Genomic DNA, 20,047 nt, shown 5'->3' with positions numbered 1-20,047 from the left:
AGGTGATGTCATACTTTGACACTCAGCACAGATAAATAAATGTCATTATGGTGCTATTACTGTCATAAAGGTTGAACCAAACATTAGATAGCTTTCACATCAGAGGTCTAATTATAAGACATCACAAACATATAAGGTGTATGTACAAAGCCAAAGCCACATAATTCCAGAGTTCCTTCAGTCCATGGACAAATTATGCAAACAAAGGCATTTCATATGTTTAGGGTGACCTCAGCAACAGACTGTGAAGTTCTCAGAGGGTTTATCAGAACTAGAGCTGGCCAGAAACTGGAATTTCCATTCAGTGGGAAATTCCAAAACAAAAAAAAACAAACAAAAACCACACCGCACACACTACAAACATTCCAGAATGGGTCAAACCCCCAAATTTAAATATTTCCACAGAACAAGAATTCTGACATTTAGTTTAGACCTTTTTTGAAAAGTTTCCAAGGCTCTCCAAGCTTCTTGGAGCTCAGGCCGTCCATCAGGTAAGAAGATGAGCAGCCCAGGAGCATGGAAGACCTGGCTCTGGAGTAATCTACACTGCAGCTGTGAGAATGCCTCCCAACCAAGGTAGCCAGACTCATGCTTGCAGGGCTTGAGATAGCATGCTAAAAATAGCAATGTAAACATTGCAGCTCCAGCGAAGACTCAGGCTAGCCATCCAACTCAGACCCGTAGGGTATGTCTACCCTGCAACGTAAACTCAAGGTTCAAACTCAGGCTCAGGTCTAATCCCTCTTCTGTCTACAAACAAATTGTGCTAACCCAGAGTCTCAGGACCTCAAGGGGGTGGGGTGCTTGAACCTGAGTCATGCTGGGACCCAGCAGTGTAGATGTAGCCCTGACTTGTGCTCTGGAGTCTGCCAAAAGTTTCCCACAATCCCATGGGCTGACTATGTCCTTTGGACAATGAGGTTTGGTGGACAATCAAGTTTTCCCACACTGCACCATGAACAAAAGGTCCAGTGTGGCTACATTTTGGGAAGGTGCTAGGAAGTTTGGGTTATGAGAGCGCCCCCATAATGAAGTGTAGACCTCGGAGCCCCAGGTTAGGACCCAGGTTTCTACAATTCTAACCTGGGGTTGCAAATGAGTACAGATGCTCAAGCTAGGTTAACAATCTCAGAGTCTGCTAACTCAAGTTCTACTAACCCTGGGCTTACATTGGACAGTTTGGCTATGTCTACACTGCAATGTCCATGCTGCTATTCTTAGCATGATAGCTTGAGCTATGAGTTTCTCTACATGGGCTGGGAGACTCACTCCCACCTGCAGTGCTGATATACCTGAAGGTTCCTGGTAGCCTTTGCTTCCTATGGCCTGTGCTATGCAGTGGTGCCTTCTTGCCTTAGAATCTATGAAACGCCAGTTTGTTTATTTTTTCTCTGGGCGTATAAAGCCATCTACAAAAGACCAGGTAGGAGGCAGGTCAGAGTCACAATCTTTAAACCACCTGCAACCACCTTTACTATATAAAAGGAAAGCAGAGCACTGTCTGGAATTTTAGAAGGTAGTGAAACAAGCAGAAATAAGGTTCTTAAAAATAACAGCTCTTGGCAAGCAGACCAGACAGCCAAGGAAAATAACCAAGGTATCATCCATGCACATAATACATATACAGGACAGTAATGGAGCTGATTTAAATGAGGTATTAGTTCTATTGCAAAATCCATACTGTCAGGGTAATTAAGCCAAGTGGTCTTTTCTAACAATATTTCAAAATGCAAGAAAGGAAATAAAATTGCAGAAATAAAGTGAAAACTATGTTTTCCCTGCTAAGTCTTTACATTTCGATAGTTGCACTGGAGATTCTCTCTCACAGATTCCCTGCCTATCCATGTAGCATCTAGCAAAGTGGCTGGCATATACCATGTGTTACAGATGGATCGGCAATGGCATACATCTGTCATGCCAGCTGTGTAGCTTTCCACACTATCTTTGTTTTCTCCAGTTAGCAGCCAGCACTGATACCACACTGCCCTTCAGGGGCTATATTCTTCCTTGATGGTACCCTAGTGACACTGGACAAAGCAGAAACATTAACAGGAGTAGCAGCACAACAAACATGGGCCTCTAAATTAGGTTGGTTGCTATTATAGAACCTGCTACAGACACTTTTGGAGGGATCCCTAAAGCTATAACTGGCTAGTACTCTCCTCTGTGATTTTAAATTTTCCATTATTTTGGATAGCTTTGTCCCACACATGCAGTCTTTTGCAGTGGGCTGTATAGCTGAAACTTCACTAGTATAATATAGTGAAATAAAAAGAGAAAAAAAAATCTCCTGCCCACTATGTTGACTGTCCGGAGAACAAAGATAATAATGTTTCTTACGAGAAAATACATTTATTAAACACAAAGAAATGATGCCACAAATGCAAGGCACCACACCTACTCTCTGTGCATTCAAAACAAACCACCATATTTATACACTTGGAAGAATTCAATTTTTATTTGTTATAATTTTGCTGGATAATATTGTCATTTATTTGTAAGCATTTTTTAATTGTATTCATTTAAATTTTCACAGTTGGACAAAATTCTGGGTTTCTGATTTTTATCAATTTAAATCTTCAGAGTTGTGGGAAACAATGGGGGGGGACAGACAATAATTATTTAATGACAATAGACATTGACATTCAAAATGTTAAAGCTTTGCAAAACACTAAAACACAAAATGTCAACATCACATGTCAAAATATAAAAAGTAAATATCCCTCAATCAAACTATAATAATTATAAAGCAGCATTTTTCTTACTTTGCCTACCTGTACATTTTGATTATCAATGGAAATCTTTTTTGTCAGTTTGTGTGTGTACGGTGAAGTCGACATTTACCGACTTTTACTCATAAAAATATAATCTTTCCAAGCCTACTTATATATCAATAGACGCAGAAGAGATTTTTGGACCTTTAATTATTTTGAGCACCTCCCTCCCCATTTCTTTTGTTTTCAGTTAACAAGAGTTATTAGTTACCCAAGCCTTCAGCAAACAGTAATTGAGGTGTAAAAAGGCAATTACTGCACTACAAATGAGCAGCTAGTAACACCCATTTGAATATCCTCCAATTTCTTTTCTTAATTATGCATTCCATCTGGAAGTGTGGGATGAGGACAGATGTCTACACAACTAGCAACCAAAAATTATCCTTAAGAAAATGTAGTTCTTGTCTACCCTGGGAATTTGCCACATTTACAAACTTATGTGGCCATTCTAATGCACACCTCTGGGACATACAGGCAAAACCACTAACTGCACTGATGGATTTTATCTTTTTGCAAAGCCAGCATTCTGACTAAAATTATTACCACTATACTAAATCAATATGACACATATGCTAAATTGATTAAAATCTTGCTAAACTATAATCAAAACTTCTTGATTTAAACAAAAACCCTATAATTAACCTAGGTAGCTGCAGAAGAGAATGCAGGCAGAAGCCCAGCAGCAGAGTTGGGGCTATCCTGTTTACTGCACTCAGTGTATCATGTATGATTACCTGCCCTGTGGGCAGGTGGTGTATGTGTGCATTCAGTGCAAGGAGTTCCTGGCCCTCAGAGACCGCGTACAGGCTTTGGAGGCCAGGGTGGCGGAACTGGAGGAGCTAAGGGAGACAGAGAGGTATGTTGATGAGGCTTTCCGGGACACTGTAAAACACTCCAGTCAGAGAGACCCTGCGCTGTTAAGGAGGATGAAGGACTCAGGGAAGGAGAGTAGTCAATGGGAGCAGAGGGAAACCTTCCCATAGTTGAGACCCTCCTTCCAGATGATGTTGGGGTATCCTCTCGCACTGAAGTTACCTCTCCGGGGGAGGGAACTCCAGTCATTAGGAAAAGGCAGGTGTTAGTAATGGGAGATTCGATCATTAGAAATGTAGATAGCTGGGTTTGTGATGAAGGGGAGAACCATATGGTGACTTGCCTTCCTGGTGTGAAGGTTGTGTATCTCTTGAGGCATCTAGATAGACTTATGTGTAGTGCTGGGGAGGAGCCAGTGGTCGTGGTACATGCAGGTACCAATGACATGGGGAAGGGTAGGAGAGACATCCTAGAGGCCAAATTTAGGCTGCTAGGAAAGAGTTTGAAATCCAAGACCTCTATGGTGGCATTCTCAGAAATGCTCCCAGTTCCACGTGCAGGGCCAGGTAGGCAGGCAGAGCTTCAGAGTCTGAGTGGATGAGACAATGGTGTAGAGAGAAGGGGTTAGATTTATTGGGAACAGGGAAAACTTTTGGGATGGGGGAGCCTATACAGGAAGGATGGTCTCCACCTAAACCAAAGTGGAACCAGACTGCTGGCACTTAACATTAAAAAGGTTGCAGAGCAGTTTTTAAACTAAGAAATGGGGGAAAGCCGATTGCTGCAGAGGAGCACACGGATCAGACAGAGACTTCTCTTAGAGGAGAGTCTATTGATAGAGAGTCTCTAGGTTTTAGTCAGGAGGAGAGGATGGAAGAGGATAAAGTATGGGCCAGATCAGATGAGAAACATTCACATAAAAAAGAATCTGACACATCAGAAAAGGACAGACAAATAAACAGTGACACGTTTTTAAAGTGCTTGTACACAAATGCTAGAAGTCTAAATAATAAGATGGGTGAACTAGAGTGTCTCATGTTAAAGGAGGATATTGATATAAAAGGCATCACAGAAACCTGGTGGAGTGAGGACAATCAATGGGACACAATCATTCCAGTGTACAAAATATATCGGCAGGACAGAACAGGTCATGTGGGGGGGGGGAGGAGAAGTGGCACTATATGTGAAAGAAAATGTAGACTCAAATGAAGCAAAAATCTTAAATGAATCCACATGTTCCATAGAATCTCTATGGATAATAATTCCATGCTCTAATAAGAATATAACAGTAGGGATCTATTATTATTATTATTATTATTATTATCTATTATCGACCACCTGACCAGGACAGTGATAGTGATGATGAAATGCTAAGGGAGATTAGAGAGGCTATCAAAATAAAGAACTCAGTAATAGTGGGGAATTTCAATTATCCCCATATTGACTGGGTACATGTCACCTCAGGACAAAATGCAGAGACAACATTTCTCGATACTTTAAATGACTGCTTCTTGGACTCAAAAGGTAATAACAAAATGTTTTTTAAGTACATCAGAAGCAGGAAGCCTGCTAAACAACCAGTGGGGCCCCTGGATGATCGAGATACAAAAGGAGCACTTAAAGACAATAAAGTCATTGCAGAGACACTAAATGAATTCTTTGCTTCAGTCTTCATGGCTGAGGATGTTAGGGAGATTTCCAAACCTGAGCCGTCCTTTGTAGGTGACAAATCTGAGGAATGTCACAGATTGAAGTGTCACTAGAGGACGTTTTGGAATTAATTGATAAACTTAACAGTAACATGTCACAGGGACCAGATGGCATTCACCCAAGAGTTCTGAAAGAACTCAAATGTGAAATTGCAGAACTAGTAACTATGGTTTGTAACCTGTCCTTTAAATCAGCTTCTGTACCCAATGACTGGAAGATAGCTAATGTAATGCTGATATTTAAAAAGGACTCTAGAGGTGATCCCAGCAATTACAGACTGGTAAGTCTAAAGTTAGTACCGGGCAAATTAGCTGAAACAATAGTAAAGAATAAAATTGTCAGACACATATATGGACATAAATTGTTGGGCAAAAGTTAACATGGTTTCTGTAAAGGGAAATCATGTCTTACTAATCTATTAGAGTTCTTTGAAGGGGTCAACAAACATGTGGACAAGGGGAATCCAGTGGACATAGTGTACTTAGATTTCCAGAAAGCCTTTGACAAGGTCTCTCAGCAAAGGCTCTTACATAAATTAAGCTGTCATGGGATAAGAGGGACAATTCTTTCATAGATTGAGAACTGTTTAAAAGACAGGGTACAAAGGGTAGGAATAAATGGTAAATTTTCAGAATGGAGAGGGGTAACTAGTGGTGTTCCCCAAGGGTCAGTCCTAGGACCAATCCTATTCAACTTATTCATAAATGAACTGGAGAAAGGGGTAAACAGTAAGGTGGCAAAGTTTGCAGATGATACTAAACTGGTCAAGATAGTTAAGACCAGATGATACTAAACTGGTCAAGATAGTTAAGACCAAAGCAGACTGTGAAGAACTTCAAAAAGATTTCAGAAATCTAAGTGATTAGGCAACAAAATGGCAAATGAAATAAATGTAAAGTAATGCACATTGAAAAAAATAACCTCAACTATATGTACAATATGATGGGGACTAATTTAGCTACAACTAATCAGAAAAGAAATCTTGGAGTCATCGTAGATAGTTCTCTGAAGTCCATGCAGTGGCAGTCAAAAAAGCAAACAGGATGTTAGGAATCATTAAAAAAGGGATAGAGAATAAGACGGAGAATATCTTATTGCCCTTATATAAATCCATGGTATGCCCACATTTGAATACTGCGTACAGATGTGGTCTCCTCATCTCAAAAAAAGGTATACTGGTATTAGAAAAGGTTCAGAGAAGGGCAAAAAATGATTAGGGGTTTGAACGGATCCCATATGAGGAGAGATTAAAGAGGCTAGGACTTTTCATCTTGAAAAAGAGGAGTTTAAGGGGGGGGGATATGATAGAGATATATAAAATCATGAGTGGTGTGGAGAAAGTGAATAAGCAAAAGTTATTTATTTACTTGTTCCATAATATAGAACTAGGGGCCACCAAATGAAATTAATGGGTAGCAGGTTTAAAACAAATAAAAGCAAATTCTTCACACAGCACATAGTCAACCCGTGGAATTCCTTGCCTGGGCAGGTTGTGAAGGCTAGGACTATAACAGGGTTTAAAAGAGAACTAGATAAATTTATGAAGGTTAAGTCCATTAATGGCTATTAGCCAGGATGGGTAAGGAATGGTGTCCCTGGTCTCTGTTTGTCAGAGGGTGGAGACGGATGGCAGGAGAGAGATTACTTGATCATTACTTGTTAGGTTCACTCCCTCTGGGGCACCTGGCATTGGCCACTGTCGGTAGACAGGATACTGGGCTGGATGGACCTTTGGTCTGACCCAGTATGGCCATTCTTATGTTCTTGCTAACTAATAGATCTCAAAATATAATTGTTAATGGAGAATCCCCAGTTAGAGGGGATGTTTCTAGTGGGGTCCTGCAGGGTTTGGTTCTTGGATAGGGTGACCAGATGTCCTGATTTTATAGGGACAGTCCTGATTTTTTTATCTTTTTCTTATATAGGTTCCTATTATCCCCCACACCCTGTCCTGGTTTTTCATACTTACTATCTGGTCACCCTATTCTTGGACCAATATTGTTATCACTGATTTGGAAGAAAATATAAAACAATTACTGATGAAGTTGGCAGATGCTTCAAAGATTGGTTGGGTAGAGAATAATGAGGAGGCCAGGTCACTGATACAGAGCAATCTGGATTGCTTGGTAAAATGGATGCAATCAAACAACAGGACTTTTAACACTGCCAAATGCATGGACATACATCTAAGAACAAAGAATGTTGGACATACTAATTGGACTGGGTATTATATTTTCTGGAAAACAGCAACTTTGGAAAGGATTTTGGAAACATTGTTGATAACCAGTTGAACATGAGCTCCCAGTGTGACATGGTGGCAAAAAAAGCTAAAATGGATGTAAACGAAGTGTTGGGGATGAGCAGGGATGAGAGCATTATTACCTTAGTATATGGCATTAGTGAGACCATTACCGGAATACTGCATCCATTTCTGGAGTGCACGTTTTTAAAAAAGGATATTGAAAACTTGGAGAGGGCTTAGGGAAGAAGTGAAAGAATGATTCTTGAAAACTCTTCTTACAAGAAGAGACTAAAAAGTTCAGTCTAAAGCTTATGAAGAAGAAACATAAGAGATGATGTGATCATGGACTGTAATTACTTATACAGGAAGATGATGATATTGCAGGGTTCTTTTAAATATAGCAGCCAAAGTTCTAAAAATATCTAATGGCTGGAGGTGGAAGTTAGCTATATTCAAATTGGAAATAAATAGCATCTTTTTAACTGAGAATATTTAACCATTGGAACAGGTTCCCAAGGCATGTTGGTTGAGTCCCCATCACTTGGAGTCTTTACATCAAGAATGGATATTTTTCTAATACATATGCTGTAGTTCAAACAGGTTTTGGGGCAAGACGCAAAAAATATTAGGTAAACTTCTATGGCTCGTGTTATGCAAAGTGGTCAGACTAGATGAGCACAATGGTCCCTTTTGTCTTTAAAAATCTATTAATCTATAAAAATCCAGTTTGAAATTTTAAAATAAACCTAAGTTGCCAGCAGTGTCTGAATGTTAGTTCAGATACAGGCACAGAATCATCCTTCTGATTGGATTGCAGAATTAGAGGAATAGTTTGCATGCAATATAGCTGCAGTCACGTTGAGTCCAAGATATTGGAGAGACAATGTAGGTGAGGTAATAAACTAATATCTTTTATTGGACTAATTTCTGTTGGTGAGAGAGACAAGCTTTCAAGCCAGACAAAGCTCTTCTTCAGGTCCGGAAAAGATACTCCCAGTGTCACAGCTAAAAGCCAGGTGGAACAGATTGTTTAGCATAAGTAGTTAGTACACATTCCAGGTGGAGTGGCCTGTTAACACCTCTGCAGTCATAAAAAAATGGGGTTAGTGGGTTTCAGATTGGTTTAATAAGCCATAAACTCAATGTTTCTGTTCAGTCCATAATTTTTAGTGTCTAGCAGAATTATGAATCTAAGCTCTCAGGCTCATCTTTTGAAAGTGTTGTGCAGGTTTCCTATAAGGCTGAGGACTGATAGATCAGATAGGAGTGATTGCTTTGTGAAAAGTGTTCATCCTCAGATAATAGGATGTTTGTGTCTTATATCATCATATATATTATGTATTATTATCTGTTCTGGCAGATGTTTTGAGTTGGTATCTCCCAATCTGTGCAGAGCTTGCTTCTGATGACAAACTTGGAGAGGTTGGGTAGGTTATTTGAAGCCCAGAAGTGAATGCAATGAATCCCCACTTCTGGTCTTCAAACAACCCCCAACCTCTCCCAGCAAATCATCAGAAGCAGGAATATCTCTGCTGACTACTTATGCTAAACGATCTGTTCCACTTTGCATTTAGCTGTGATTCTCTATGAGTACCATTTCCCAGAATTGAAGAAGAGCTCTGTGAGGCTTTTTCACCAACAGAAGTTAGTCCAATAAAAGGAATAGTATGTTGCATTCTGATACCTGTAACTGCAGAATGGTGGGAGTCAAGTAGCATAAACACTTTCAGAGCTTCTTTTGGTTTGAAATTAAAATTACTGGTTTAAAATAACAGTACAGATATTACTGAATATTAACTTGTGTTATCATTAAACATATACATACAAGAAAGTTAAAATACCTGGCTCATTGGTATTAATTTAGTAATGAGGATGAAAATAACATTGAGGAAAATTGTTCATTTAATTTAAGATAATTGCTAAGAATAAAAATCCTTTCATATGATTAAAAAGGAGGCTTACTTAAAATTTTCATAATAATTGTGATGAAAAAGACTGAAAAAACTTGCTACTGTTTGTGACAATAAAACCTGACAGCATTATCTGGCTGTCAAAAGTAGTGACAATGTTCTGAATTTGAGTCAGTGGCCTAATCATCTTTCAAGTTCATATGAATCAACACTTTTTTTTTTTAAATATGACTTTAAAAAAGTCTAGATTAATTTGTTTTGTCCACATTTTTTTAGCCAATAATAAGCAAACCTAAGTTATTAAATGAGATAGCACTAAAGTGAGAGTAAATTTACATCAACTTAGACCAGAACAAAAATCTGTGACTAAATTAACACTGTAACTCATTCATTATACAGTAATTGCTAAATAACTGTAAAATACATGACATACTGTTCATTACCAATGTAATTAGTACAGCTTTTTCTATCCACTTTCATGTACATCCACATTTCCAGAAAAGGAATGCAAATATAATTACTTACCAAGATGGTAGTAACAATTAAAGAGCGATTGGATAGGGAGTCTGTGATGTTTGCTGGTTTTCCTTTCTGATTCTCTGTCATGTTAAGGCCACTTGCTGGATCCCAAGTTCCAATCTATAAAAACAGCATATGCACTTTATAAATTGTCCATCAGTTCTATTAGATGCCTAGGAATGAATACTGAAAGGAGAAGTTAAGACTGCTAACACTTATTATTCACCTCTACTGCATTATCTGCTGTCGTTATATTAAAGTCTGCTTGTTTAAAGTATGATTCACTGCACTTCAAAGTGTGTCTGGTGAAGTGTGACATTAAGGGCAAAATGATGCAAAGAATTTCTAAAGTCACTCTGAGTGCTTAATTTCCCATTTAAACTTTCATTCTCCAAGATAAACCGCCTCTGATGATAACTTGATAGCTGAGGGGAAATTCATTTGCAGAGCATACAGTATCCCTTCTGTAAATGGATTTATCCCTTCTCATCATAGTTAGCATAAGGGCAAAAAAAGATATTTTGGAGAAAATATAATGGGGAAGATTCAAATTTTATTAAGTGGAATAGTGTGATTGATTTTCTGATAAGATTCTGTACATATATCTTCTGACACTTAGGGCCTTGAAGTCCTTATCCCAGAAACAGTCAATAGCAGTTTTGCCTAAGTAAGGAGTTCAGGTTGTGTCTTATGGGGCTGCATTACTTCAGTGTTATGCCTGTATAACTCCACTAAAATCAATAGTTACACGAGTGTAAAATTCGAATAACCAAGTGTTAAATCCATACCTTAGCACTTCTCTTTAGGTGTAAGACTATTTTGGTTTTTTTGTCTTATTTTAGTTCATTAGGGTGTACAGTCCCCAATTAGAACACCGACAAAATTGGGGCAGTCATGCCTGAAGGGCCCAGTCAGTGTCCAACCTGATGCTTGGACTGTGGGAGCTGAGTCTGGTGTCATAGAGTGCCCCCCCCTATACTGGCTCAGTCAATCCCTGTACCTGGTGAGGTGGTGCCACACCTCAGCCCCCGGGGACCCCAATCACACTCCCATCCCTCCCCTTCCACCTCCCATGCTGTTGCTACCCCTGAGCTTCTCGCTTTCCCTTTCTCTGGGGTGGGGTGGGGGAGACCCTCAGAAAGCGGTATTTGTTTTCCCTTTCCTCACTCCAGCAGGGGTTGCCGTACACACACACACCCACCACACACACACACGGGCTGCTGTATCACCCCCCCACACACACACACAAGGGGTCACTGTACTCCCCCCCACACACACACACAGTAGTGCCACTCAGGTCAGTTTTTGTTCAGGAAGGACCTTAACCTACATTTCATACACTGATATGAGCTCTCTTCCCTGCCACTCATCCCTCTGGAAAATAAGATGGACAGCCTTTAAATGAGAGTAAGTAAGGAACTTGAATAACCTTACATACTAGCATATTTCAGTTTTTACATGGGAGTATCCCTTGGAAGGAGTAACTGCTACTGCATTTCCAGACTTTCAGACCACGGGGCTCTAAAGAACTGCTGCCCAGTCAGTCAAACGTAACCTGGAAATTGGTTGCAAGGGGGCAATCAGAAATGCACAACCCACTGGCTAAGAAAGCAGCAAAATCCTGGGGTTTTTAGGAACCAGCAGGAGCCCAGGCAGGGAAGGGCTCTGCCTCCATTTTGCTGCTGCCTCCATCACTCAGCCACCCATGAAAGTGCAGAGATGTTGGGGAAAGCCGTGATAGGTCACTTGTAGAAGAGAACTGGCAAGAAGGGGAGAGATAAGGTGGGAGCTGGGGAAGAGGAGGCTAAGACTAGGGGTGACCTGGGTCTGTCAATGCTGTTCCTGTACAAGAGTGAGTTAGGTAGGATTGGGTTGGGTTAATCTTCACGATCTTTCCAGCATATTCAGCAATTATAGCCTGGTCTCAGGAAAGTAGTCTATGAATAATGCAGATATCTAAGGAGATACTTATGGGAATCCCATATGTATGCATTATCCATTTCAAATCTTAAATTCAGGAAACCATATATTTTATTTTATTAAGCCTGCCTAAAAGTTCTGATACCCATAGGCAATTAAAGTAATTTCTTCCACTACATCTTTCAACATAACATGTGTTTTGGTTAATCTAACCACATTTGTGAGTCACTGAGGATTACCACATTAGAATTTTGCTTTTTCTTTAACCAAACCTATCTAGTCTCATAAGTGTTTCTATCATTTAAAAGAGAATTTCTTTGTGTAAAAACAAATATCCTACTGTTTTCTCTAAATAGATATAATTATAGTTGCATGTTACAGCATTTTGTTTATCTTTTTTGAAAATTATGAATAAAGAATTTTAAAAACTGAAGGAAAGGGAGGGCCAGACTGCCATAGGTGTGCCACCTTACACGTTATCTCTTTTGGGTGAGCAAAGCTTCAACAACTTATACCATAGATATGGCAGACACCTGCTATTGCAGGTAATGCAGCATATCAACATTCTACTAAAAGCTATTTCTCCATGAATGAAAGTAAAAGTTGAAGATTAACCTTGGCACCAAATCCGTTGCAGTAAATTTGTTTAGTGCAAGTGTTTTAATTCTCAAGCAGTCTTAAGAACTGAATAGATTTAGTAATGTATGTTCAGTGAAAACTGGAAAACAAACAATTCCCTTAAGGCAAAAAATGTAGTGGAATCAAACCTAGCTAATTTATTATGTATAATTGCAATCCAGCTTCTCTATGGCAATCTAAACATGTTGAGTATTATAAGGTACATGTTTAAAGGGAAGTTTACATAGCAATTGCAGTTATGAGCAAAACTTTATCATGAGATCTAAGACAATGGTGGAGGGACAATATAATCTTCAAATCCTTATTCACATAAGTAGCCTTATGTGAATAGCCTCATGATATCACTTGTGAGTAAGAATCTCATGTGAATAAGGGTCCATAAACAGGCCCTAAACTCTCACAATTTCTAGTTGCAGCCAAAGAAAACATACATTTGTAGCTCCTACAGGATATGTATTTATAAAAAAACTAAGCTTTTGGATTACTTGGAGATCAATATTCAGCAATGACTTTCACATTGTTCTCCAACAGAAAGGCGGCCAGCAATGTCAAAAAGGTCTTGGAGTGTTGCTATAGGTACGAGACACATGAACCAAACATAACAGAAGGGGACAAGGAGCAGGAAATGGAGAAATATTTATTGAATCACAGATAAGACACTCATATTACTCCCAGAATTATATTATTATTAAGGACCTATTTAGCTTGTCATATTGCGGAAATTGCAGATTCCACAATATTAGGCTTCCATTGCAATTTTGACAGTAGGAGCCCTGCCATGTGCGGGGCTGACGGTGGGAGCCTCTGCGGGTGGGAGGGGCGCTGTCAGGCCCAGGCCCCTGCTTTCAGCCCTGGGCCGGTGACAGCGGAAACCCCTGCTCTGAGCCTTGTGTTCCCATTTTCAGCCCCAGGCAGACACCAGAAAATCACAGAAAAGTAATGATAGACTTTATTACTGCAATTATTACTTTTCCATAATTTTCCATGGCTCGTCCGCAACTCTGCTGCAGTTTTTTGACAATCATCCCGCAATTCAAGTAGAGCCTTAATTGTTATGTAATTAATCTCTACTAACAGAAATGCACGTCTTATGCCTAAGAGAAATCAATCATTTGTAGGCAGGTATATACACAGTTCCATTGGGTAAATCAATCAAATAGATCCTTTCACTACAATATTAACAGGGTTTTCATGACATTTATCTGACACGGGCTCAATATAAACATAATAAAAAACTGAAAGATGATTAGAAGTCTCCTAAAAATATTCAGTGTGTGGATAACATAGAGTTCAGCAAATACCAAAAGATATGATCTGGAAATATCCACTTGCATTTTAAAATGAATTAGCTTCATTTGTGCTCAAACGTCTTGTATGCACTTTCCACAAAGATTAGAGTAACTGAGTTTTCTCCCACAAATGTTCATGGAAAAAATTTCAAACGTGAACAAAATAAGTTCGAATTTTCACAATTATTTGTGCCAGAAAAAATGTGTAAGATTAATGCAAACACTACCAGAATTCACAAATGAGCAGTTAGTCACAGGTCTAGAGAATAATATCACTGTGCAAAGGAGGGCTCACGGATACTATAATAATCTAATATAAAGTATCTGAGAAAATGCAGTGATTTAGCTTAGTTCTTCTGAAAGCTCCAGAATGGCCTCAACAAATCTGCTGTAAAATGTTTAAAGTGGTCTTTTTCTTTTACCACATATCACATTGTAAAGATCTGCTTTTAGTCGTGTCAATAACAATGTAGCAAAAGTTATGTGTGAAAAAATTCTATTCCACTTTCTGTGGAAATGTAAGAAATCAAGTGTTTAGCCTCCTCTTGAACACCCTCATATTCCCTTCGAAGCTACTATATTTGCCAGAAACAATCTGATTTAATACAAATCCTCAGACTCTGTAAGACATGTATTGTACTCATCTTGAAACTGAGCTTGGCTGAGTTCATGTCTAGACTACAGAGGAGTTTACTGTATGTCAGTCAAATGAGACTTTACCCACGGATATTTCATAATATAGATTATATGCAATTTATTGCCTACTTAGACTGTAGATAAAATGTCATTTTTATAACTAACCAAATGTTCTTTCACTGTTATTTTCAGAATTACCCTCAAAATGTTGACATTTTTCTGACTGTAAGGTGCCCAAACATGAATGTACTGTTTTAGATGTGGTGCCTTTAGTGTTGCAATAAGAGGGATCACCATCTTTAGGGTCTGTGATGCAAATCTTTCAAGTGTGCAGCCAAAATCACATTGGCTTTCCCCACCACAATACATGACAAGCTCCTATAGTTTACTACCCTATCATTATTATTTTTATACTTATTAGACATTTCTATAGTGCTTATTACTTCAAGATCTGAGCTATTATCTTTTTGATATTAGTATTTCTCATTTAAGTCCTTTCCATTTAATCTCTGAGTTCCATATTCCATTTTCCTCAAAAAATATGTAACTTACTTGTTTGAAACTCATTTTGTTATAGCACATATTTCTGATCTTTTTGTTCATTTGTTTGTCCTCTCTGGCATTTGTATAGTAATATACCTTCCACTTTCATATTTGTTAATTTAAGTAATGTGCCATTCACTCTTCCTTCCAGTTCATTAATGAAGATATTAAATATAGCCAAATTTGCAGTGTAACATTGGACAATATTTTTCAACTCAATTCATACCATATATTCATGTACTTCAGCCAATTTTCAGTCAATTTGATAGTGTTCTTGTCCAAGGCAATTTTATTCTTGTTTCACTAGTAATATTTCATGACACAATGTATCAAATGCTGTATTAAAATTCAGATATCGTGGGGACCAACTTAAAGTAAAGTAATGTCCCCCCGCAGAGCACCCTTACTATAAGTAATGCTTCACTATAATCAGAGTGATAATTTGCTTTTTATAATGGATTGCAGCAATTTGGGACTGTCACTGTACTTAACTTAGGTTTCACTATGTCCAAATTCACTAAGGGAATTCTACTATATATTGTTTACTGAACTCTAATTCTTCATTTTCATGTATTATTTTTAAAAAATCAGTCTTGTCTGGCATTACTTGCTATTTGTACATCCATGGTGTTTTATTGCTTACAGGTCTGTTATTCTCTAAGACCAATATTTTCAAAAATGGGTGCATCCAGGAGAATTAATCTGAATTAATTTCAGGTATAAATTTGAAGTGGATTCGTTAAACCATATTAAATCTCTGTGTGAACACCCTCCTGCAGAATTAAAGTGTTGTTACATCAGTTTAATTACTTTGGAAATTAATTAAACTAAACCGAATTAGGGTCATTTTATTTCTGAACAACAGGGATTTAATGTGGTTTAACGAATCCACTTCAAATTCACACCTTTAGTTAATTCAGATTAATTTTCATGGATGTCCCCAAACAGACAAGCCCTTGGGCATGCTCATTCCAATGCAGGATCGTTCGCTACTGTACTGTCTCTAAGGTTTTTATTTAGTACAGTTTTATAAGTCCCAAGAGATGGGTCTTCCACCACTTCTCTTTGAAGACTATTCTGCTGCTTGAGCCACCTAACTGTGAGAAAGTTTACCACAATACATAGCCATAATTTTCCAGTTTGTTAATTTCATGGTTCTACTCACTTCCCCATCTTTGTTGTGTGTACTCAAATGCTTATAAACCAATATATTGTTCTCAGTCACTATTTAGCTAAAATAAAATATTTAAACTCTTCAATTGTCCATGAAAGCCAATTCTTCCACCCCTGGTTATTTTTGTTGTTCTTCCTGCAGTTTGTCAATATATTTTGGTAATAACCCAAAATGAATGCAATATTTCAGTGAGGTCACAATAAACCACATAGAAAGGGATTACTAACTCCCTGCTCTGTGATACCTTCGTAGCAGGCAGCTCAAACTAGTGGTTTTTTGTTTTAGATTTTTTAAGCTCCACCGCCTACTATGTCTATTTTGCTGCCCCTTATGTCTCTTTCAGCATTACTGCTTCCCAAGTTTCTCCCTCCTATTAGGTATGTGTGTTTTGGATTATTTTCCTCCAGATGTATGTCTGCAATCTTTTCCAAACTGAAAAATTTCTGACTGCATTTGTTTCCCAAATTTCTAATCTCTGTGTCTCTTTGTTTTACTTCTTTGTCTTGACTGTGGTTCATATCTCCTAATTTCAACTGTATCAACTGTAAATTTAATTAACATGCTTTTTGCTCCCTCTTCCAGATCAAAAATTATGTTTAATAAGGCCAGACATAACACAGATCGCTATGGAAGACAATAGACACTTCCTGTAGTTCAATATGTTGCCATTTATCAACACCTTTTGTTGATGGTCTTTCAGATAACTTTCAATCCACATGACACTGCTTCTATCCAAGCCAATTTGCATTAATTTTTCAACTAAGATTGCAAAATACAGTATCAAATACTTTACTGAAGTCCAAATATATTACATCCACTGTGTTCCTTTCATCCACTAATTTTGTATTTCTATCAAAAAAGCAATCAAGCTTGTCTGGCAAGATTTATGATTTATGCTGCTTATTGTTCTTATACTCCACTGGTCCTCAGTGTCTGTACCAGATGCTTGCTATAGCTCCTTGATTTTTATTTCCTGTATCCACACCCTAGTATTTCACTGTTATTCATTATTAAATTGCATCACACTGGTTTTGTGGATGCTTCTGAAACATATTATAGGGCCTGATCATCCTCAACTCCCTCATATCAATCAAAACTGAGAGTGCTCAGCACCTCTCAGGATCAGGCCCACAGTGCTACTTCACCTCTTCCTCAAGGTACCCATCAATAATAATACCCAGTTTTGATAACTGTATCACTTCCAGTTTGTATTTATTTCCCATATTCCTTGTATAGTACATAAATCCTTATGTTTGTTGTTATATATGTGTCTGTAGATCATTTTCATCCTTCCTCATTTTCAAATCGGAATCATATACCCACCAACCTAGCTTAAAATCTACCTACCAAGCTCAGTTTTAAATCCATATGTTTGTTAATTCTTCTGATGAAATGGAGATCTATTGCACACACTCCCCTCTCATCAAAGAAAGCCTTGTAATGCTCCATAAAAACAAGCTCCTTCTCTGTTCCATTAGCTAGTACTGATTGGCTAGTCTCCAGAATCAGTTTTCTCCCTTCTTCACACTCACATGTGGCACTGGAAGATCTCTGAGATGCTCAGCTGCGTTGCTGCCATCATCAGTTCTATTTCCATGCCTCTAAAGTCATCCTTGATTATATAGAACTATTAGCCCCACTTTTCTCATTTTCTCCCAATAAGTGGATATTCATTTCCATTATTTAGGTTCTCTTGCCCTTCTTGTCATATTCCTTTCTCTGACTCTAAGGATCCAGCATATTAAAAAATGACTCTATTTGAGTTGTACATGGCCTGGACCATATTTTCAGAACAACCATTTGCCAGGTTGACTCTTGACTCTTGTTTCTGGTGGCTCCCTTTCAATCATTACTCAGGAGACTGACTGTCCTCAGTCTCCTCTTAGTCTATTTATTCCCTAACTCATGAAGGCCAGAGTGTGTGTCGCTGGTGATTACGTTGAACAGCTCTATTTTGTTTCCCTTCTCTTCTTCCTTGTTGTCTGTCTACCTTCATACTTCACCATATCCATCCCATCCTTGGTCTCAAGTGGCTGGGTCTCTAATAACAGTTCCTTCCTTTGTGAACTGATTCAGTTTCTCCTGCTGCTTCAGACCCTTCACTTTTTCTTCCAGAATGCAAGTCAGCTTGCACTTCAAACATATGTATCCCACCTGGCATTCATACAGAAAACATAACATTTTCTGCAATTGACTGTCTCTGTTTCTTTGGTGGTCATATCTCAGTTACTGCTAATACAACTTGCTCTCTGGCTGAATCAAGACGATTCCCTACTATAAATCTTCATTCTTAAACACTCTTAAGGAATAACCAGTTTGAGGCCCTGTGGCTGTACCTTTGCCACTAGGATAATATAAAGCCTCTAGTAGTGGATTTGGGATAGGATTGATATAACAATGAATATTATTTACATTAAACTCCTTTATTCAGTTATACATAAAGCTTTATGGAAAAAGGAAATGAGAATCTTATGGCATATTGCAAAATTGACTTCTTCTACTCTGTATAGTAGAAGTAAGAGTTGGCATTCTTACCTTGGGGCCGTATTTGGCAACGCTTTCTCTGGAGCTAAGGGAAGCCACAGTGTTTACTGCAGACCTCTGGACTCTATCTTGGGTCGTATGAGGGTCTTGTAAATGCAAATTATAACTTTATATTGCACCACCTGCTGTTAAGAATTTAGTACTGCAAGGACAGCAGCTCCCTATTGAAGAGTGAAAAACTACTCAGTATTGGTTTGTTTTTATTCTGTTTTGTTTTATTTTAGGCGGTTTGTTGCTGTTGGCCCCTTACATCTTCCTGATTGGAAGTTGTAAGGTGGAAAAGTGGTTTAATGAGAAAGGAAATATGTACATACAGATACATATATAAAGAAAAAAAAGTGAGGGAGATTGAGTGGAGACCACTGATTAACTAAAACTAGTAAAAGGTGGCCAAGGGACTATAAAACTGGTCTATAGCCTCCTGAGCTCATTCCAGCCTGGAAGCATTCCAGTTTAAGAGCCCAGTTGGACTAAAACCTTTAATCCAAGCTATACACTCAGCCTAGGTGAGGATTTTGTGATGGTTATATCTCTGAGTAAGAGTTTTTGCCAGATGCCTTCTTGCCCTTGAAGGTGGATTTCAGAAGGGGGTGATTGTTTCATATGATTGTTGCTATTAGAGTTCTGAAAGGTAAAATTAAAAGTTCCATTTTGATACTTGATGGACTCCTGATTTACAATCTGCTTTAATTTTTTATGCTGTATTTACTGAATCTATGATCCATGCTACAGTTGTATTATGACAACCTGCTCCCTTCATCTGCAATCACTTTCAGATCTCAGAGCAACGTTTTTAAGTGTGTTTTCCTATAACTAGGCACCTATATTCCATAAGGTGTAGGCACTTAAATGAGAGGCCTGATTTTCAGAGCTGGTGAGTACTCATCTCGACATCCCCTCTTCTGGTTCTCTTCTCTGCGCCACACATTTTCCAAGACAGTCTTCATCTTTCAATCAGACTCAATCCCAAGTCCCCACAGCTCCCAAAATTTGGCCCATAATGGACTAAAGAATTATAGAATTCCTCGCAGCAGACCCCAGATTTATTCCACTATACATTCCTGTACTGTATTCAGAGCGAGCATCCGTGATGCCTCTCTTAGCTAGAGGCCGGGTTAATCTCTTCCTTGTTAACCTCTGCATAGGTTACATTGGACACGGATTGGGAGAGAAATCAGGCCAAAATTTCAGACATGGGTGCCTATCATTAGGTACTATATATCCAAAGCTATCTGAAGAGAGCTGAAGCTGAAAGGAGAAATGAGGCTTTGCATGTTTCTCTTCCTCTCTGTAATGTAGCTGAATTAAGCCACACTTTATAACCCTCTTTTGGA

General features: G+C 38.5%; 1 protein-coding gene across 12 annotated transcripts in view; it reads right to left on the bottom strand.

The window, feature by feature from the left end:
- The window catches only part of GRIK2 (glutamate ionotropic receptor kainate type subunit 2), a 584,958-nt gene that overhangs the window by 252,186 nt on the left and 312,725 nt on the right, over window positions 1-20,047 (bottom strand). For all 12 annotated transcript variants that reach the window (XR_010599561.1, XM_042857646.2, XM_042857649.2 and 9 more), the window contains one exon: window positions 9,975-10,088. Coding sequence is in view for 11 of the 12 variants with exons in the window: in XM_042857646.2 (XP_042713580.1) it covers window positions 9,975-10,088 (114 nt within the window). In the remaining variant the exon portion in view is untranslated. The remainder of the gene's footprint in view (window positions 1-9,974; window positions 10,089-20,047) is intronic.

This window comes from Chrysemys picta, chromosome 3, assembly GCF_011386835.1.
Source record: "Chrysemys picta bellii isolate R12L10 chromosome 3, ASM1138683v2, whole genome shotgun sequence".
In the NCBI taxonomy this organism is placed as follows: Eukaryota; Metazoa; Chordata; order Testudines; family Emydidae; genus Chrysemys; species Chrysemys picta.
The sequence above is the reverse complement of the archived record's forward strand: the minus strand, read 5'-3'. Positions and strand labels throughout refer to the sequence as shown.